Source organism: Notolepis coatsorum (assembly GCF_963971535.1).
Source record: "Notolepis coatsorum genome assembly, chromosome: 4".
Taxonomy (NCBI): Eukaryota; Metazoa; Chordata; class Actinopteri; order Aulopiformes; family Paralepididae; genus Notolepis; species Notolepis coatsorum.
Genome location: NC_140168.1, coordinates 142,166,859 through 142,185,900, shown reverse-complemented (window position 1 = coordinate 142,185,900; position 19,042 = coordinate 142,166,859). Strand labels below are relative to the sequence as shown.

Sequence of the window (19,042 nt, the reverse complement as noted above, 5' to 3'; positions counted from 1 at the left end):
GTTCAAAAAGGTGTCCAATGTGCTCACAACCTAACCCTGACTTGAGAATAAATGTACAGGACTTGGAGAAGCTGACGTCATGTTTCTAGGGCAAGCTGCCAGTTGTACAGGAGTATTCCCATTGACTGGGTGTGTTGGACTGGCAGGTTTTTGGGTTAAGAGACGGTTTTCAGGGTTTGTCGTTTGAAGAGCTGCCACAGAAGGTCACACGACCCTCACTAGGAGAAACCTCCTCCCTTCTCTTTCTCCATCCCTTCCTCTGTTCTTGTACATTTCGCAGTTCTAGCGATTTCTCAATACAAATTGATTGTAACGTGATCATCCAGAGACGTCGTCCATAGCAACCATCTCTAACTTCCCGCCCACACCCCGAGCACCCGAGCTATGGGATCTAGGCATAATCGTAACATAAGACGGTAGGGGAATGAATGGAAATAGAACTGGAGTGATGAGAGCCTCAAAACACAATTTTCTCTTTTGCTGATATCAGCGACATGAAGCAAAGACTTTTCTACAAATAATAACGTCTGAGTCGGGCAGCAGGGTGGCCTGGTGGTGAGAGAGACCGCCCTGTACCGGGAGGGTCGCAGGTTCGATCCTCTGCAACAGTTAAATGTGTCCATCCCTGTCAAAAGTGTCCTTGAGCAAAAGACACTGAACCCTTACCTGCCGCCAGACGGCTGACCCTGCGCTCTGATCCCTCTCTGGTTTGCACTGTGTGTAATATGGCAGTAAGAGTCTGAACAACCACCAGAGGGACCCACAGCATTTGGGACTCGCTCGATGGGACTTGGGACGAGGAAGATGGTACACAGGACAGGAGCGCAAAGGGAGGGCGGGATGAAAGTGTTACCCTTGATTGTTGGGGTCTATTGACCTATCTACAAGCACCAGCCGCCTTTCTCGATCCTCCAATCACAACTGTTGCTCGTAAGAAAATAGGGCGGGTTTGAGATAGGTAAATTGTCCTTTTTAAACAATGTTTTGACCCTCTGTAGATAAAAGGTGCTATACGTGGTATTTATTTTGTTAAAATAAGTGTTAAGTAGCTCTACATTCCAACAGCCATCACTGAAATAGAGTGTTTGGTCAGTAACATGGGTCTCCGATAGGGATGTCCCGATCCGATCACGTGATCGGGGCCGATCACGTGATTTTCCAAAGATCGGGATCCGCATTTAAAAAAAAAAAAAAAATCAGGATTTTTGTATTCAACAAACATGACCATGTTCACATCTTAAACTCATACTGAGGCCTTAGTTTTGGTTTTAAATTGCATATCATCATTCATTTATTTATGTCACACAGAGCAGAAGAATTTTGCCAAAACAAACCAATAGTATCCAGCTGCAGAACGGCAGACCAGCCACACTCTCAGACCCAAACGCATTTCCTTTGATTTAATTATACATCAAATGATTTATGTCAAGGATTGCAATGCCTCGCTTGAATGAAGTTAACTTTTCACCTGGATAACGTCAACATTCAGGGTGAATGTAATGTGAGAAATTGGGATAAAAAAAAAAAAAAAAAAAAAATTATATATATTTTTTGATCGGATCGGGAAAGATCGGTATCGGTAGATACTCAAAATCACATGATCGGGATCAGATCGGGAGCAAAAAAATGTGATCGTGACATCCCTAGTCTCCGAGTCCCTCCGCTCTGCAGTAAGCAGAAAATACATGTTTTGATACCCCTTCCCACTTTATCCAATCAGGAGAGAGAACCCTATATATCATTACTTATTTCAAGAAATCTTGCCAAGGCATATTTGCTGGCAGATTATTTTACTTGTTTCAAGCACATATTTAGCTTAAAACAGACAATTTTTTTGTTCTCTCCCCTGATTGGATGAAGTGAGAACGGGATGCCAGGATATATATAGTGTTTACTGCAGAGTGGAGGGACTGGGAGACCCATGTTACTGATCACACACTCTATATCAGTGATGGCTGTCGGAATGTAGAGCTATTCTTTTAACATGTAGACTTACAGCACCTTTAAGATAAATCCTATCGAGGTTCCTGACACTAGGGGTGTTGGGGGGGGGGGGGGGGGCTTGGTTGAGCAGCCCAAAAGGATCAGCAGTCTGTGGAGATCTTGGCAGAGAGGTGCTGGATACGGCGGGCGCTGCAGCTCTTGCACAAGATGTGACCGTCTAGCGGGTAGCAGCCGCGGCCCTCTCCCTCCGAGGACAGCAGGAGACCACACTCCTGAGGAACACACACACTTACATCAGCTCAGTGTTACTCGCGCTCTCATCTCCCTGTCCAAAACCAAAGCCTTTACATCCCCTCCCTCTCCGTCTCTAATCTCTCTTTCTGTCTCTAATCTCACTTTCTCTCTCCGTCTGTCTCTAATCTCTTTCTTTCTCTCCGTCTCTAATCTCTTTCTTTCTCTCTCTCTTTCTCTAATCTCTCTTTCTGTCTCTAATCTCTCTCTCCGTCTCTAATCTCTCTTTCAGTCTCTTAATCTCTCTTTCTCTCTCTGTCTGTCTCTAATATCTTTCTTTCTCTCGTCTCTAATCTCTTTCTTTCTCTCTCTCCGTCTCTTAATCTCTCTTTCTCTCTCTCTGTCTCTAATCTCTCTTTCTGTCTCTCTGTCTCTAATCTCTCTCTCCCTCTAATCTCTTTTTCAGTCTCTAATCTCGCTTTCTCTCTCTGTCTGTCTCTAATCTCTTCCTTTCTCTGTCTCTAATCTGTCTTTCTCTCTCTCTCTGTCTCTAATCTCTTCCTTTCTGTCTCTAATCTCTTTCTCTCTCTCTATGTCTCTAATCTGTCTTTCTCTCTCTCTGTCTCTAATCTATCTCTTGCTGTGTCTCTAATCTATCTTTCTGTCTCTCTCTGTCTCCAATCTCTTTCTTTCTCTCCATCTCTAATCTCTCTCTATCTCTAATCTCTTTCTCTCTCTGTCTCTAATCCATCTTTCTGTCTCTCTCCGTCTCCAGTCTCTCTTTCTTTCTCTCCGTCTCTAATCTCTCTCTCTCTCCGTCTCCAATCTCTCTCTCGTCTATTTTACTTCACAAGAGTACATGTACACTGTGATTATTGTACACGTTTCAGACATACACTTTCAGACATGTTTTCTTCAATCCTCCCTGGATGAATTGAGCGTGGCTGGGTCGTGATGTTGAACAGCCTCCTAGGGGCCCGGCCACATTGATCCGTTGTGTCTGTCAGTCTACATTTGTTTTATTTGTATATTTTTCTCAGATTTTTATATTCAGATAACATTTTATGGCCCATATTTATTAGGGATGTCCCGATCCGATCACGTGATCGGAATCGGCGTCGATCACGTGCTTTTCAGAGTATCGGGGATCGGGAAAAAATAATAATAAAAATCGGCAGTCAAAAAAAGAAAAATTTTATTCAACAAACATGACCATGTCCACGTCTTAAACTCATACGGAGGCCTTAGTTTTGGTTTTAAATTACATATAATATATCATCATTAATGTATTTATTGTCACACAGAGCAGAATAATTATCCACAACAAACACATTCCCCTTTAATTTTCACCGTTGCAACAAACATTCCCTTTAATTTAGACGCTACACGCTACACGCAAGTCGCGACCACATCACAACAACAACACGTCGCTCCCGAAACACGGTTAATATCCACTGACTTGAGCAGCTAGACTTAATGTCAGAGGTTTGGAACTAAGCATTTTAAAATAGAAAGTCAAGCAAGTTGCAATGTTTGCAAGAAGGAGATTCCGCGTGGAGGAAAAACTCATGAAGCAGCAGGCTGGAGGCGAAGTTTTCAGACTAACTTTTCAACTGGAGGATAACGTTACGTCGGCGTTTCAGACCAGAATGGACCATTACGTAAGTCGAACACTGAATGTATACTAATGTGCAAACATATATTGAAACTTTTAATATTTCTCATATGAAGCAGAAGCACATTTCTCAGGGTGAATGTAATAACAAAAGCCTCCGCTCTCGCGCCCTATTATAGGCAACAGATGGGCTTGTCTCACTCTGCCAGTTTCTGACAAAAATGCGTCAAAATTGATTACTAATGTGAAAGATCGGATCGGAAACGATCGGATCGATAGATATTTAAAATCATATGATCGGGATCGGAAGCAAAAAAAGGCGATCGGGACATCCCTAATATTTATGTCTTTCTACCATTACCCTGCCCATAACGGTACCTGTACCTTGAGAACTGTTAGGACTATCTGACTTAATAATAAACACTGTTAGAACTATCTGACTGTTAATAATAAACACTGTTAGGACTATCTGACTCTTAATAATAAACACTGTTAGGACTATCTGACTGTTAATAATAAAGACTGTTAGGACTATCTGACTCTTAACCCTTTCAGTGCCACGGACGACATATCTTGTTTTATCAGCCCCCCCATTGAGTGCCCACGACGACATATTGTTTTATTTTTTTTATTAGCGATCTGAATTCATATTTCATCAACCGAGTCTCCCGTTGGTACACCAGCCCCTACAGGAGCTCAGATTGGAAAAAAGCACCCCCTATCGTCTATCCCTGTGTAACTGCAGGTCAGTCGCTTAGACCTGGGATCTGTAGATCTCTGGGGGGGGGGGGCAACTGGCTCCTTGTGCTGGCGAGCAGTCTGCTCAAGAGGGATCTGCTCGCGGGACGGAAATCAGCCTGGAATATATATTTACAGCAGCCAATAATCAATCAATAAGCGTGATCGATATTTGGAATGGCGATCAGGAATTGGAATACTCTTTTTGGAGAACATCTGATCTAAGGTAAGGAGTCTATGTTACCAGTCTTGGGGTAATCGGAGCTGTATTCGTGGAGATATCAGCGTGTCCCCTATGTGTGATGTGCTGTTTGGCTGTGATCGCTGATGAGGAAATAAGAGAATACATTTTTCAGCTCGCGTCTATAGCGTGCATACGTACACATATACTATCGATAATCTAGCGTTTATTTGAAAACTATTCATAAATAGGCCGAAAAATGACAACGTTTTTGTGTATTCTAGAATATTCCAGTAAATGTCTTTTATCATGGAATCTTTATATTTTCCTTGAAAACGATATAAAAAATATAAAAAAATATAAAAATAAAATATTTTTTTTTAAATAAAAAATAAAAAATTCAAATGTTGATTTAGAATTCGAATGTCAACATTATGATCGAAGCTTCGAAGCATTCGGTACAGCCCTAGCTAATGGCACGCATACCAGAGGCTAACTGCCTATGAAAACAGGCACAGAGGCACTGAAAGAGGATTTCACCCATCTAATGAACACACTAGACTAGACAAATATCAAGATGTATCCATCAGTGGACCAATTGCATGCTTTTGCAGAGGACAAGAAGCCTTCAATCGACTCCTTCAGACATTAAGCATCCCCAACAGCCCAAATGGAATGATAATTTTTTATTTATTTTTTATACTTTTTAATTTTTTTTGTCGACCAACTAACAGCAAATTTTGGCCAATCATAGTCGACCATCCAAATCCTTAGTCGGGGACAGCCCTAAAACACTGCACAGACTCTGGTGCAGTGCGTTACTATGGTTTCTTTGGACTTTGGACTATTACTACTGTGTGATTGAATCCTGCCACGCACTACTGTACACTACTACTCTTATCACTATTATCATTACTACTTGCAATTTGTTCTACTATTATTACTACCTTAGAAACATAGCTAAGGTACGGCCGTTTATAAATCAACGCTGAAAAACGTATCCATGTCTTTATCTCTTATTTTATTGCACAGTATTATTTTACTCAAAGTGGGTATAAAACAGGAGGGAAGACTGTTTTAAACTGTGGATACCAAACAGAGAAGGTAAAGACGGCTTTGACCCCTCGCTCCTCTACTGAGCCTGAGTGCTCGGCCCCACGAGGGACGGACCTGGGATGTGGGGGAGCCCTATTTCTAGGGGTGGATGGCGGGAGGGGTCCCCCTCTTATGGGGGTCTGGGCGGCTGAACGCAGCCGTATTATAGAAATTCAAGGGGCCCATGTTTGTATATTGTTATGTTATTGATGTCATTGTAAGTAGTGTCTAAGTGTTGTATGTCTATAAATGTTAATACAAATTTTAGTAAAAAAAAAAAAAAAAAAAAAAAAAGGCTTTGAACTAATCCAGAACTATTTTATTTCACTGTAAAAAAAAATTCTATTATACTATTTTATTGCACTGCACTATTGCACTATTTTACAGTCTATTTTATCTTACTCTTTTTATTATTGTCTATTTAAAACTGAATCAAACCATAAACAAGGTGGCCTGTTGGGATCCTAATGTGAAAAACTGATTTTATATGTCTGCACTTTATGTGCTCATTTTATGCCTGTCTTTTTTCTGTTGTGAAGCACTTTGATCTGCAGTTTCTGTATGAAAGGTGCTATACAAATAAAAGTTTATTATTATTATTATATTATTATTACCTATCCTACCTGTACCCCCCCCCCCCCCCGCCCATGCTGCTATGACACTTGAATTTCCCTAATGGGATTGATAAAGGAACACTTGACTTGATACGTCGCAGCTGTTGTTTCTCAAAAACTCACGATTATGTTTCTCTTAACACAATGGCGCCCGACCACGGAGATCTGTGTTTCGAATCCAACGGTTGAGGACCAACCACGGACATGTCCGTGGCAAGGTTGTTTTGGCTTTTATTCCATTTTAATAACCTACTCGATGTCACCGAGCAGCACTGCAGAAGTACCCTACTCTTTGAATTCGAAAAAGTGCATTACCGGCCAGATCCTTAGGGGCGCTATCTCGATAATGCAGTGTTCCCTGTGGCAGAAGTGGTCTTGTTTTTTCTGAAACTCCAATGTAGTTTTCTGCTAACATGAAGCGATGCCTATAGCCTGTAGCTTGGAATATGTTGTGGGACGCGGATTTCAGTGTGCAGTAAAAGAATATATCATCAGCCAATGGACATATCGATCTACCAGATGGCGACCGATAACTGGGAAATCCTTTGGGGGATCCAACCGGCCCACGGTAAGATCTTTTTCACGTAAATTACATGCTGATCAGGGCTTGTTATGATAGCCATCCACCCGGTCAGCGAATGTGGCTACTGAGGCTAACGCGGTTATTGGTAATCAATAATCAGAAACGACGTCCCCCCCCCCCCCTTTCATGGATTCATGGTGGACCATCATATCGATCATATGCAGTTTGAGTTTTAACTGTAGCTTCTGTATATCCAAAATGCCATTGGATTTAACGTTAGTAGCTTAGCGGCCTGTATCTCGCCTTCCAGGAAATATACTAGTCCAAATCCCTTATAACGCTTATATTCAAGACGCTATAAAATGAGAACGTATTGATGAAAAAAATATTTCTTTAAGCCATTTTGAAGGGACGGTTTATGGTGTCAATTGACAATAAGAATGGACAGATAGCAATACTATAAAGTATAGATTTAGCTCTACAAACAGCCCCACGGACTATGCAAGTCTGTTTAGAAATGCTGGCCGTCTAGAGTGATTTTAGACGGATCCAAGTGGCCGCGAAAGTGTTAATTCAAAAGCAAACTAACGGACAGCGATTACCTTCCATCGGTTTCATCTGTTTCCTAATGGATCAGTGTGGCCGCTCCCCTGAGACCCAACATAGCCTCCAGAACACAAGCATCTGTCTCAACAGCCGACACGTCACATGGCTCATCATCATCTCAACCCTCTGGGACTTTGTTCCTAGACAATAACATTGAGCTTCTCAACGTTGTTATCTGGGAAAGGTAAACAAACAAAAAGTGCAGCGTTATCTAACCTCGCAGACGTAGCAGTTGACGTGGAAGCTGCGGTCCAGGGCCACGATCCTGACGGTCTCCTCCTGGCCAGGCTCCGGCATGATGGCCTGGCCGCACACAGAGCAGCGCGGGGCGAACTTCCTGTTCGGGGGGCCAAAAGCACCGGGAGGGACGTTTACAAACTCCAGCCTGACTTTGATTCCCCCCCGTTCAACCACACCCTCCCCCAGACCGCCGGTAAGGGCAGCGCAACGACCGGCGAGGGAATTGGCATAATGACTCAATTGGGGGATGGGAGCAAATGATAAAAAGGCAAAAAAAATTATTTCTGTAGATATGAACAAATGCTAAATGCGCTTGCGGGATGGTACAGTGCAAGGGGTTAAAGCCTTATGCATATTTTATACTCAGACGTCAAAGTGGTTGCGCAGGTTGCGGAAGTCAAATCCAAGTCTACCGGCGAGGCCTACATGCAGCTGGCAAAAATTTAACTGTGCATCAAATCGACACGAGATGACGCGGACAGTGAAGAGCTGTGATTGGCCGCTGCCCTGGGCTGGTCCGTGCTCCTCTGACGTACCTCCGTATTTACCATTTATCATCTCGGGAGCTCAGTCGGAGCGTTCCATTATCGATCGTGGTTAACTACATCTCAAACGTGGACCAAATCGAAGAAAGACTGGCAGAGGAAGTCCCGAAGATATATAGCCATTTGTACAACACAAGGCAGCACAGCCTCGGTGGTGTACTGCAACCCACGTGTTGAACTGACGTCAGTCTCTAGCGCGTGCTAGTGACGTTAAGATTCACCGATTCGCATCGGTGCACCGGCATAAACTTTCAAGATGCAAGTGCACCGATAGAATAAGTGCGCATCGGCTAGAATTCAGGTTGAACTCGCGATGCATCTGTTGTTAGCGTCTTTGCATCGGTCAAAACCGATTCATTCATATAATTTCCTCTCATCCACTTCTGTCAGCAGTGCACTGCACACAGCAGATACTATCTTTGCTTCGCTACTACAGAAGGCGAGCGTTATCAACAAACAGTGGAAGTCGAGGAGGAGACATGAATTGAATTGATCAACTGGCTAACGTTAGTAGCCGCTGGCTAACGTTAGCCAGTTAGCCGTTCAGCTAACGCTAAACTACAGTATCTAACTAACTAACGTGACTCTGCAACACCAGTTCCATTAGTGAGGAAATGGGGGGGGGGGGTATATTGATGACGTTTGACAACAGGTTCAAAGATAACTTCACATTTATTGGCAATTTGTTTCTTTATATCGCTTCCTCCAGGTTCAAACTGTGTTGTTGACAAAATGCCATCATGGTGTGGTTAGCTACGGAGCATCAGAACGCTCAAACTCAAATGCGCTCTCTCTCTCTCTCTACGTTCAATGATTTAAAGTGGCCAAACGTTACAATATAAATACTAACTGGATAGTTGATTTCATTATCTGAAATATTATAAAATCATTAAGTCTGCTATAAGCCATTATCCCTTTGTGTGTGATTATTATTGTCTCACAGTAGTGTGTATATACATTGTGTGTGTGACTAATTTGGTAGTCGACTAATCTGTCGATTATTTTTTCGATTAGTCGACTAATCGAAAACCAATTATGTAAACAAAAAAAAACAAAAAACAAAAAAGGATATCATTTTTTTTTTTTTTTTTAAACTACCTATCTTTGTGAAAGTGGCTTCTCAGCTCTGGTCCAGCTGAAGACAGAGCAGAGGAACAGATTGGACATTGAGCATGACCTCAGAGTTGCTTGTCTACCATCACCCCAGACTTTGAGACTCTTGTCAGGACCAAACAACAACATCATAACATGATGATCCCATAGCAAATTAAAATAATGACTCATGAAACATTTGAATTTGGATCTTAAGCCACTTTAAATGAAAATGTATTTGAAGAACAATACAGCAATCACTCATAACAAGATAAATAAATTAAATAATACAAATTAAAGTGGAAGTGTACTTTAAATAACTAAAAAGATAATAATAAAAAAGAAATAACTAGCAGCATCTGCCCCCAGCACCGCGGCTGATAGGGCTGTAACTTGGTCCAGGACCAGGAGGGTGACGTGGAACAGCTGTAAGGGGAGAGGGGGATGAGTCAGATCAGACAGACTTCTAGGTCTTTTGTTTGCTGTGTGTGAGAGGAGTCCGTGTGTGTATGTGTGTATGTGTGTGTGTCTTACTCTGATCGCTGTGTGAGTGAGAGGAGTGTGTGTACTGTGTAATTTGTGTGTGTCTTACTCTGATCGCTGTGTGAGTGAGAGGTGTGTACTGTGTAATTTGTGTATGTGTGTGTGTCTTACTCTGATCGCTGTGTGTGAGTGAGAGGAGTGTGAATGTGTGTGTGTCTTACTCTGATGGCGGTGTGTGAGAGAGAGGAGTGTGAATGTGTGTGTGTCTTACTCTGATCGCTGTGTGTGAGTGAGAGGAGTGTGTATGTGTGTGTGTCTTACTCTGATCGCTGTGTGTGAGTGAGAGGAGTGTGTATGTGTGTGTCTTACTCTGATCGCTGTGTGTGAGTGACAGGAGTGCGTGTGTAATGTATTGTGTGTCTAGTCTGATCATCATCTCCTGCAGGGGAACAATGTTTTCAATGTCCAAAATTTGCTATGGGATCATCATGTTATGATGTTGTCTGGAACCCTGAGAAGCCACTCTCACAAAGATAGGTAATGCAAAAAAAAAAAAAAAAAAAAAAAAATTAAATAATTTTTTTTAATGACTAATCGACGCAACAATTTCTCGTCAACGATTTTTTATAAACGACGTCGTTGATTATGTCGACTAATCGTTGCAGCCCTAGTCTTAGGCACCCAAGAGTTTTTATATAAATTGTCTTACAGTAGATTATTTAATTTTTAATAATAATATAAGCTGCATATAAGGAATACAACCAAATCCTCTGTCATACCATAAAATTGTATCATTATTTTGCATCGTGTTGAATCGTATCGCATTATGTTGAATCAAATCGTATCGAATCGTATCTCAACAGGGGTGAATCGTATCGCATCGCCCGGTGCTTCAAATGTAACGTATCGTTGGCACCGTATCGAGATGCGCATCGCATCGGCCTCAGTGATGGAGATGCACATCCCTACCACGCGTTAAATATCGGCAACAGCCAACATTGAAGCATATCTCAGCCTTTAAATGTGTGGCAGTTTCATTTTTGTTTCTTTCTTATTAGTGATGCACAGATGTGAAAATTGTGGCCGATACCGATAACCGATATTAATATTGCCTCTCTGGCCGATACCGATATTTACCGATGTCGATATCCCTGTATTTATGATAATCAAATAAAGAGCTATTTTCCAAAACGCAGTTTCTTTTTACTTTTGTAACTTATTTTCAGAAATGACTGATATTCTGAAAATATTTGAGGCCAAAACATGTAAAAAAATAAAAAAAATAAATAAAAAAAAGATTAATAAAAAATATATATATATTATATATATATATTTTTTTATCTGCCCATATCGGCCCTATTTTGATATCGGACCGATACCGATGTGTAAAAAAACGGCCGTTATATTGTGCATCACTATTTCTTATGAAATGGCTTGTGGTGTGGAACGTGCATGTACCTGTGGAAGTCCTCTATGCAGTGGATCTGGGAGGTGGCGTCCACAGTGAAAGGTACTCCGTCGAGGCAGCAATTACACACCACGCAGGTGAAGCAGCGTGGGTGGTAGGCCTTGCCCATGGCTCGCAGGATACGGTCCAGGATGGGTTTGGAGCACTTGGAACAGCGCTCTAGAGTACTCTGAGCAGGAGGGGGAGGAACCCAGAGAGGAACGGAGGGGAGAACCGCGAGATGGTGAGTACAATGTTAAAAAAATATATTTAGGCTTTCTACTGATGATGTCATGGTGGCTACTGATCATTGAAAGCTAGAGACGGTTTCAAAGTGACAACAAAACCGTTCTAAAAAGGACCCATGTTTGTATTTCCTGTTGCATTTAAATAGTTAACAGGAAATACATTTGGACACAGACAGACAAGACAGACAGACAGACAGACAGACAGACAGACAGACAGACAGACAGACAGACAGACAGACAGACAGACAGACAGACAGACAGACAGACAGACAGACAGACAGACAGACAGACGCAGTGTGTCTCCACTCACGATGTAACAGCTCTCACAGTAGCTCTTCTTGTCCAGGGCGTAGAAGGGCTGTCCGCGCAGGCGGGCGTGGCAGGTGATGCAGGTGAAGCACTCCACGTGGAACACCTGCTCCATGGCGATGCAGCCGCTGCCGTCCCCGAGCACGTTGTCGCCGCAGCGAGCGCAGCGGCCTGAGGGAGGGAGACGGCGGAAAAAACGAGTCAGCAATGTGACGGCAGACATCTTACAAAACGTGGTCAAATGCATGTTTCTTGTAGTGTGTGACGACTAGGGCTGACCTTCGAATTATTTTTTTGAATTCGAAGCTTCGGGGCCGAGATTCGATTTTAATTCGAAGCTTCGAGATAAAAAAAAATAAAAAATTATAAATGTTTACCTTATTTTCTTTTTTTTATGTTGTGGGACTTGTACAGCACTTTGTTCAACTTTGTCAGTGCTGTAAAGTTTAAACCTTTTTAAATCTTAGACAAACAAAACACTTTGGTTTCATGAAATATTGTAAGCCGTCATTTGAGGCTTTATAAAAGCAGCACAATGAGCACAAGTCAGTGTCCGACCTCATCTTAAATAACAAACAGCATTGCTTGTTGTAGTTAACACATCCTGCGCCAAAAACGTCATAAAACGTGTTTCAAGGTCATGCTAATTCTGCCATTCCACGGCGTACGACGTTATTGAGATCATATTTAATTTTTTCGCCATGGTATTCAGAATGCCCTCACCCAGCCTCGGCTGATACAGTGGGAGCCTGCACAACTCTGCAACGCTTCAATACTGCCGCCTGGTGGTGATCAGGCGAGTTACAACCGGAAATGGATCTCTGGTGATCTCCGTGTACCCGGGAAATGCGTCCGGCACTCACATATTGTGGGACTCTAGACACACGTCCGTACATATGGATCGCTGCCATAACTCAAGAATCGATATGATTTGGGCGTTTATTATTATTATACAAACCGGAAATGGATCTAGGCGATCCACGTCAAATAAGTGGGATCTTTTTCCTCCAGTCTCATCGGCGAACGGTAAGAGGACGCTGACGGCATTTTCACCGTGATTGTTTATTATTATTATGTTTATATATACTTCCTGCTTCTGCTATGCAAGCTGCTTTTCACTGTCGCTCCGTGTTTTTCTACCTATCGCTACCTTAATGATTTATTATAGCCCTTTCAACTCTAAATACTCTGTATGTTAACTCCCAGTTCCTATGGTACTTCTCCAGAACTGTGAATTTATTTATTTAGATTTATGACCGCAGTACTTCACCGAAAGGAGAGTAGCGAGCTCTCTCCGTGGGAGGACCAGCGAGATGAAGAAATCTCCGTCTTATCAGCTACACACAAAGGACTATATCAGGCACTGCTGAAGGCGAAGATATTTATGAAAGGCGAGAATACTTCATAAAGACCCCGGCTGAAAGAAAACAAGACCCACCATCACCAGCTAAGTACCTAGCTTAGCTTCAGTTTAGCCTAACCTAAAAAGACAATTAATAAGGGAAGATGCCGGGACTCGGCTCTCCCGCAGAATGTACTAGCTGCATGAGGATGAGTAAAAGGATTGTAGAGCTGGAGGCTCGAGTTACTATCCTGCACCAAATCCAACAGGATGAGCGAATCATTGACTATTTTTGAAGCTACTACAAATATAGCCAACGCTACCATGATTGAGACCTGGCCTAGGCTAGTTACAGAACAGCACCACCCAAAAGACGGTCCCTGGCACAAGCAAGGAGCTAGACCAAAGCAGTGAACCACCGTCAAGGATAAAAGGAGAAATAAACGAACCAGGAACACGACTATTACCTCGCCCCCGGTACCGCCAGGAAATAGTTTCAACCTACTCTCGGAAACACGCATATCAACACCAAAAGCAAAGAGACATAGAAGCGTGGCTAATGACGCTAGCGAAGCAAACAGCGAGCGGAACGGAGCTCACGCTAACAACGCTAATAGCAGGAATACCGGAGCTCACGCTAACACTAGCGAAGCAAACAGCTTGTATGCCGGAGCTCACGCTAATGCTAGCGAAGCTAACAGCCGGCACATCGGAGCACACGCTAACGACGAGACGACGAGGAAAACAGAGCCACGAGCGACACGGCTAGCAAACACGACCCAGGCCGAGCTAACGGCTAACAGCAAAGAGACTACCATGCGCAGAGGAGAACGTTGCGGTAGCCAACGCCAAAGGTACGCGACCAGCGTTAACATGCCGGCTATTGAGAAGGCTAGCGAGGCTTCACCAAGGCCACAGGACTGTGGTAAGAACCGGCAGGCTAGGCCTAGCCCAAAAACAAACGGCCCCAAAGCTGTTGGAAAGAAAAATGCTAACCTCACACAGAAAATAGACTGCATACTGATTGGAGATTCCACAACAAGGTATGTGGAGATGGCAAACACAGAAAATATCTGTCTAGACAATACATCTGTGAAAGAGCTGGCCGAAATACTTCCAACACTCATCAGACCGGGAATAACAAAAATTGTCATTCACTCTGGATCGTTTGACATCCTGCGAAAGAAGACTGGCACAGAGACTTTGAAAGACGATTTCACACGTTTAATGAACACACTAGACAAACATCAGTCTGTGTACATAGACACTGATGTGTCCATCAGTGGACCAATTGCATGCTTTCGCAGAGGACAAGAAGCCTTTAGTCGACTCCTAAATTTGAATTCATGGTTAGGGTCTGCATGTCTTATACACGGCCTGAAATTCATCGACAACTTCAATGTTTTCTGGAATAACCCAGAACGTTTTCAAAGAAATGACTTCTTCCCAAATCGCTTAGGTTCGAGGCTTCTAGCAGCAAACATGCGTCATGTCTTAATGCAAACCGTGCAATGTAACCATGAGAAGTTTCACATGCATCACATTAGATGTACTCTGCAAAAACTGTCTCAGAATGTAACTCCTCCACCTCAGACATTGATCCTATACCTACAGCTTTCTTCAAACGGGTGTTTAATAGTGTTTCAAGCCCTGTGCTAGATATCATAAACACTTCCCTTAGGACTGGTATTTTCCCAGATGCCTTTAAAACAGCAGTTGTAAAGCCATTACTAAAAAAGACCTAACTTGAATAGTAATGAAATGGCAAATTATCGTCCAATATCCAACCTACCATTCATTCATTAGTAAAAGTACTTGAAAATATAGTTTCAGTTCAAATAAACTCCTTTCTTGAAGAAAACAACATCTTAGAATAATTTCAGTCAGGATTCAGAAAATATCATAGCACTGAAACTGCCCTCACCAAAATAATCAGTGACCTCAGACTAAACTCTGACGAGAATAAGATCTCCATCCTTATCCTGTTAGATCTCAGTGCAGCATTTGATACAATCGATCACGATATTCTAATCGATCGTCTTGAAAACCATGTCGGTTTCTCAGAACATGTGCTGGGCTGGTTTAAAACATACATCAGAGGGAGGAAATTCTATGTTAAACTAGGAGATCACATGTCTGATATATACGACAACAACTATGGAGTTGCACAAGGGAGTTGCTTAGGTCCTTTACTCTTCTCCCTTTACATGTTACCGCTGGGTGATATCATCAGAGAACATAATGTAGATTTCCATAGCTATGCGGATGATACACAACTGTACATATCTGCTGAACCAAATGATACAGCGATTAGCTCCATTACAGACTGCTTACTGGCAATAAATAAATGGATGAGTAAGAACTTCCTGAAACTAAACGAGAACAAAACTGAAATTCTAATTATCGGCTCCAAAACTAAAAAAGAAACATTAATAAAGAACCTGGGGGGACTAACCCCTTGGATCAAATCTGAGGTCACTAGTCTTGGGGTTATCATAGATTCAGAACTGAACTTCAATTCTCATATTAGCAAAGTGACGAAAACATCGTTCTTCCATCTCAGAAATATAGCAAAAGTACGACCATTTATTAATCAGAACGATGCTGAGAAGCTAATTCATGCATTAATATCTAGCCGGTTAGACTACTGTAATGCACTTTTCACAGGTCTCCCTAAGAAAACCACAGAGAGGCTTCAGCTAATCCAAAACTCTGCAGCCCGACTGCTAACTAGAACCAAAAGGAGAGAGCACATTAGTCCAGTTTTAGCTGCTTTACACTGGCTTCCTGTAACATTTAGAATCGACTTTAAGGTCCTTCTCCTTACATACAAAGCTCTAAATGGACAGGGACCTAGCTACATCGCCACTAATAAATTACACACCAGCAAGAACACTGCGATCATCAGCTGCTGGACTACTAGAGGCTCCCAGAAGCAGTCAAAAGAGGATCGGTAATGCAGCCTTTATCAACTATGCCCCAAAACTATGGAAGAAACTACCCCAAAACATCAGGGAAGCCAACTCGCTAGACATCTTTAAAAGACAGCTTAAAACCTCTTTACTCAGGCATTTCACTGATAGATATCTGCTACCACCTAGTGGCAAGAGGAAACATCAGGGATATCCTGACACAACTTGTATTTACCTGCACTATTCTTACCCTGCCTACTCTTATACACTGCCTATCAAATTCATGTGTCGGTTATTGCACTTTTTACTGATTACTATTTTTAAACTGAATCATTTTAAACTACTTTTATTATTTGCTAGATCCAAATGTGAAACACTGTGATTAATGGTATTACTGAATAGAGAGCCTATTAAGATGCTAGATCCTAATGTGAAACACCGTGATTTACCATACCTTGCTATGCTCGCTCATGCCTGTATTTTTTATGTCCGTTCTATTTTATAATTTTTAGACTATTTTTAAACTGAATCATTTTAAACAATTTTTATTATTTGTGTTACTGAAAACTGTAAGCGGAGAGCCTATTGGGATGCTAGATCCTAATGTGAAACACTGTGATTTGCCATACCTTGCTACCTGTCTATCTTTTTTATGCCCGCTTATCATAGCTGTCAACACGCACGGTTTTACCGGGATTCTCCTGTATTTCGACCGTCTGCACGGCGTCTTTACGGTGCACGGATTGGTACGTATTTTGTACTAATTATTATTTATTTATTTTTTACAAAATGGGTGCAATTCTCCTCCGTGACGACAGGTGGCAGCAGTGTAGATTAGACCGTTATCACAGGAAGTCAGACCGGGAGACGGTTGCGAGCCGAAGAAGAATAAGAACAGATCAGCGAGCGGATTTGCTCAGAGCTCAGGGGAGAGACTGATGCGGCACCGAGGGTGTCAAATCAACTTAGCCAGTGACTCTTGATTGCCCACTCTGTGGCTTTTGTCTCTGGAACAAAGGGTTTGCAAATCTTCTGTGGATAAAACAATACAAAGTTACTGTGTATGTGATGCAGGAAGGAATGTGTAAATGTCTTGGTGAACAGCCGTTTGCTCTGCGCCTCGGCGTCCCCCTCCTTCACTCTGACGCCCAATTTCCTGAATGCGATTTATAAATAATAATTGATCCGTTTTAAAAGTTGTCGTGAATTGTCATGGTATGACAAATACAGTTACTGGTAACTCGCAGGCATTGCAGAGATATTGAGGAAAAACACAAAATCGCATTGGCTTTTTTTCTATCTCACATTTCTCTGTAGACACACACTGTTCCAAAATAATATTCCCACTGCTAAATTAATGACCATAGGTATTTTTTTATAGCTTTAACGAGTTGTAGTATTAATATGTAGCCTGCTACAGTGATGAAGGTATAAAGACACTATGGTAATACATTGATTGATTGCTTTTATAGTTTCACAAACACATGAAGACAAATCACAAACACAAAGAAATAAAAAGAACAATAGTATGTTGCCAGACACTGTCACATCAATGAACAAACATACACCATGTCATATGCTTTACACTAAGGACGCAAGGGGCTGATTCTCTGACATATATACACACATTACATATATACACATACACATATATATATACATATATATATATATATATATATATATATATATATATATATATATATAATATATACACCAGCGCCGCCAATAGATAAAAAAAATTAACTAATCAATCTCACAATTTTCTGTAATCAATCTAGATTAATCTAGATTAAAAACAGCATTTTTCTACATAAAACCGAAGCTTGTAACAGATATTTACTTGAGTAAAATCATGGAATTAATGTAAAATCAACACAAAGAAAGTATATTTAGATTCAAAGACTATTTTAATAGCTTTCTTTGAATACAGTTTCTCTCCTGTGAAATACAAATGTTCAACAAAACCATAATTTACATAGCATTTACACTCTAAGTAGGAAAAGTTTACCCTACAACGAAATGGCTGGGTACATACAGGTTTTGACCAGCAGATGGCAGCGACGAGGCAGCTCCATTGGGAGGGGGCGGGGCCGGGTTGGAGGGGGCGGGCTGAGGGGGCGGGGCCAGGAGAAGGGGCGGGGCTAAAACGTGCACGTTTTCTCAAAACGAAATGTTGACAGCTATGCCGCTTATGCCTGTATTTTTTACTGTTGTGAAGCACTTTGAACTGCAACCTCTGTATGAAAAGTGCTATACAAATAAAGTTATTATTATTATTATTATTAGTGGCCTCCAAGAATATCAAACTCATACCAGCACGAGAGATAATCACGAAGGACACAATCTCGCCACGAGGTGCAGCAGCAGCACAAGGCATTCTCCCCCCCCCCCCCCCCCATATCACACAAGGCCATCTCGTCTGATCAAATGTCCCCGAAAGCACAGTACAGTCAGTACGCTGCAGTATAGCACAATTGCCATGCCATCTCTCAAAACATACCGGTAATCATAACCAGCCAATGGCATGGTGAAAAATATACGCCATCAATGCGTTTACCTGCTATTAACCTCAGGGCCATCAAGGTCAAGCCAAAGCAGACCTCCTCTAATGAAGTCCAACAAATAAAATTAGCACTCCTAAATGTCAGATCACTGAATAATAAAACATTCTTAGTAAATGATCTGATTAAAGAAAATAACTTAGATTGCATCTGCCTAGTAGAGACATGGCTAAATAATGACACAGCTACATCAATAATGATAGAAGCTTGTCCATCAGACTATAACTTTTTTCAAATACCCAGAAAAAATAGAAGGGGCGGAGGAGTTGCAGCAATCTTCTCCTCAAAACTCTTGTTTAGAATCACAGAACTA

At 41.9% G+C, this 19,042-nt stretch overlaps 1 protein-coding gene across 1 annotated transcript in view; it reads right to left on the bottom strand.

Annotated features, from left to right (window-relative positions):
* Positions 1-1,963: 1,963 nt before the first annotated feature.
* The window catches only part of trip6 (thyroid hormone receptor interactor 6), a 63,461-nt gene continuing 46,382 nt past the window's right edge, over positions 1,964-19,042 (bottom strand). Inside the window, exons 8-11 of the mRNA XM_084312427.1 lie at positions 11,913-12,082; positions 11,366-11,544; positions 7,764-7,884; positions 1,964-2,216 (exon numbers count right to left, since the gene is read on the bottom strand). Coding sequence (XP_084168553.1) covers positions 2,085-2,216; positions 7,764-7,884; positions 11,366-11,544; positions 11,913-12,082 — 602 coding nt within the window. The 3' untranslated portion in view covers positions 1,964-2,084. The remainder of the gene's footprint in view (positions 2,217-7,763; positions 7,885-11,365; positions 11,545-11,912; positions 12,083-19,042) is intronic.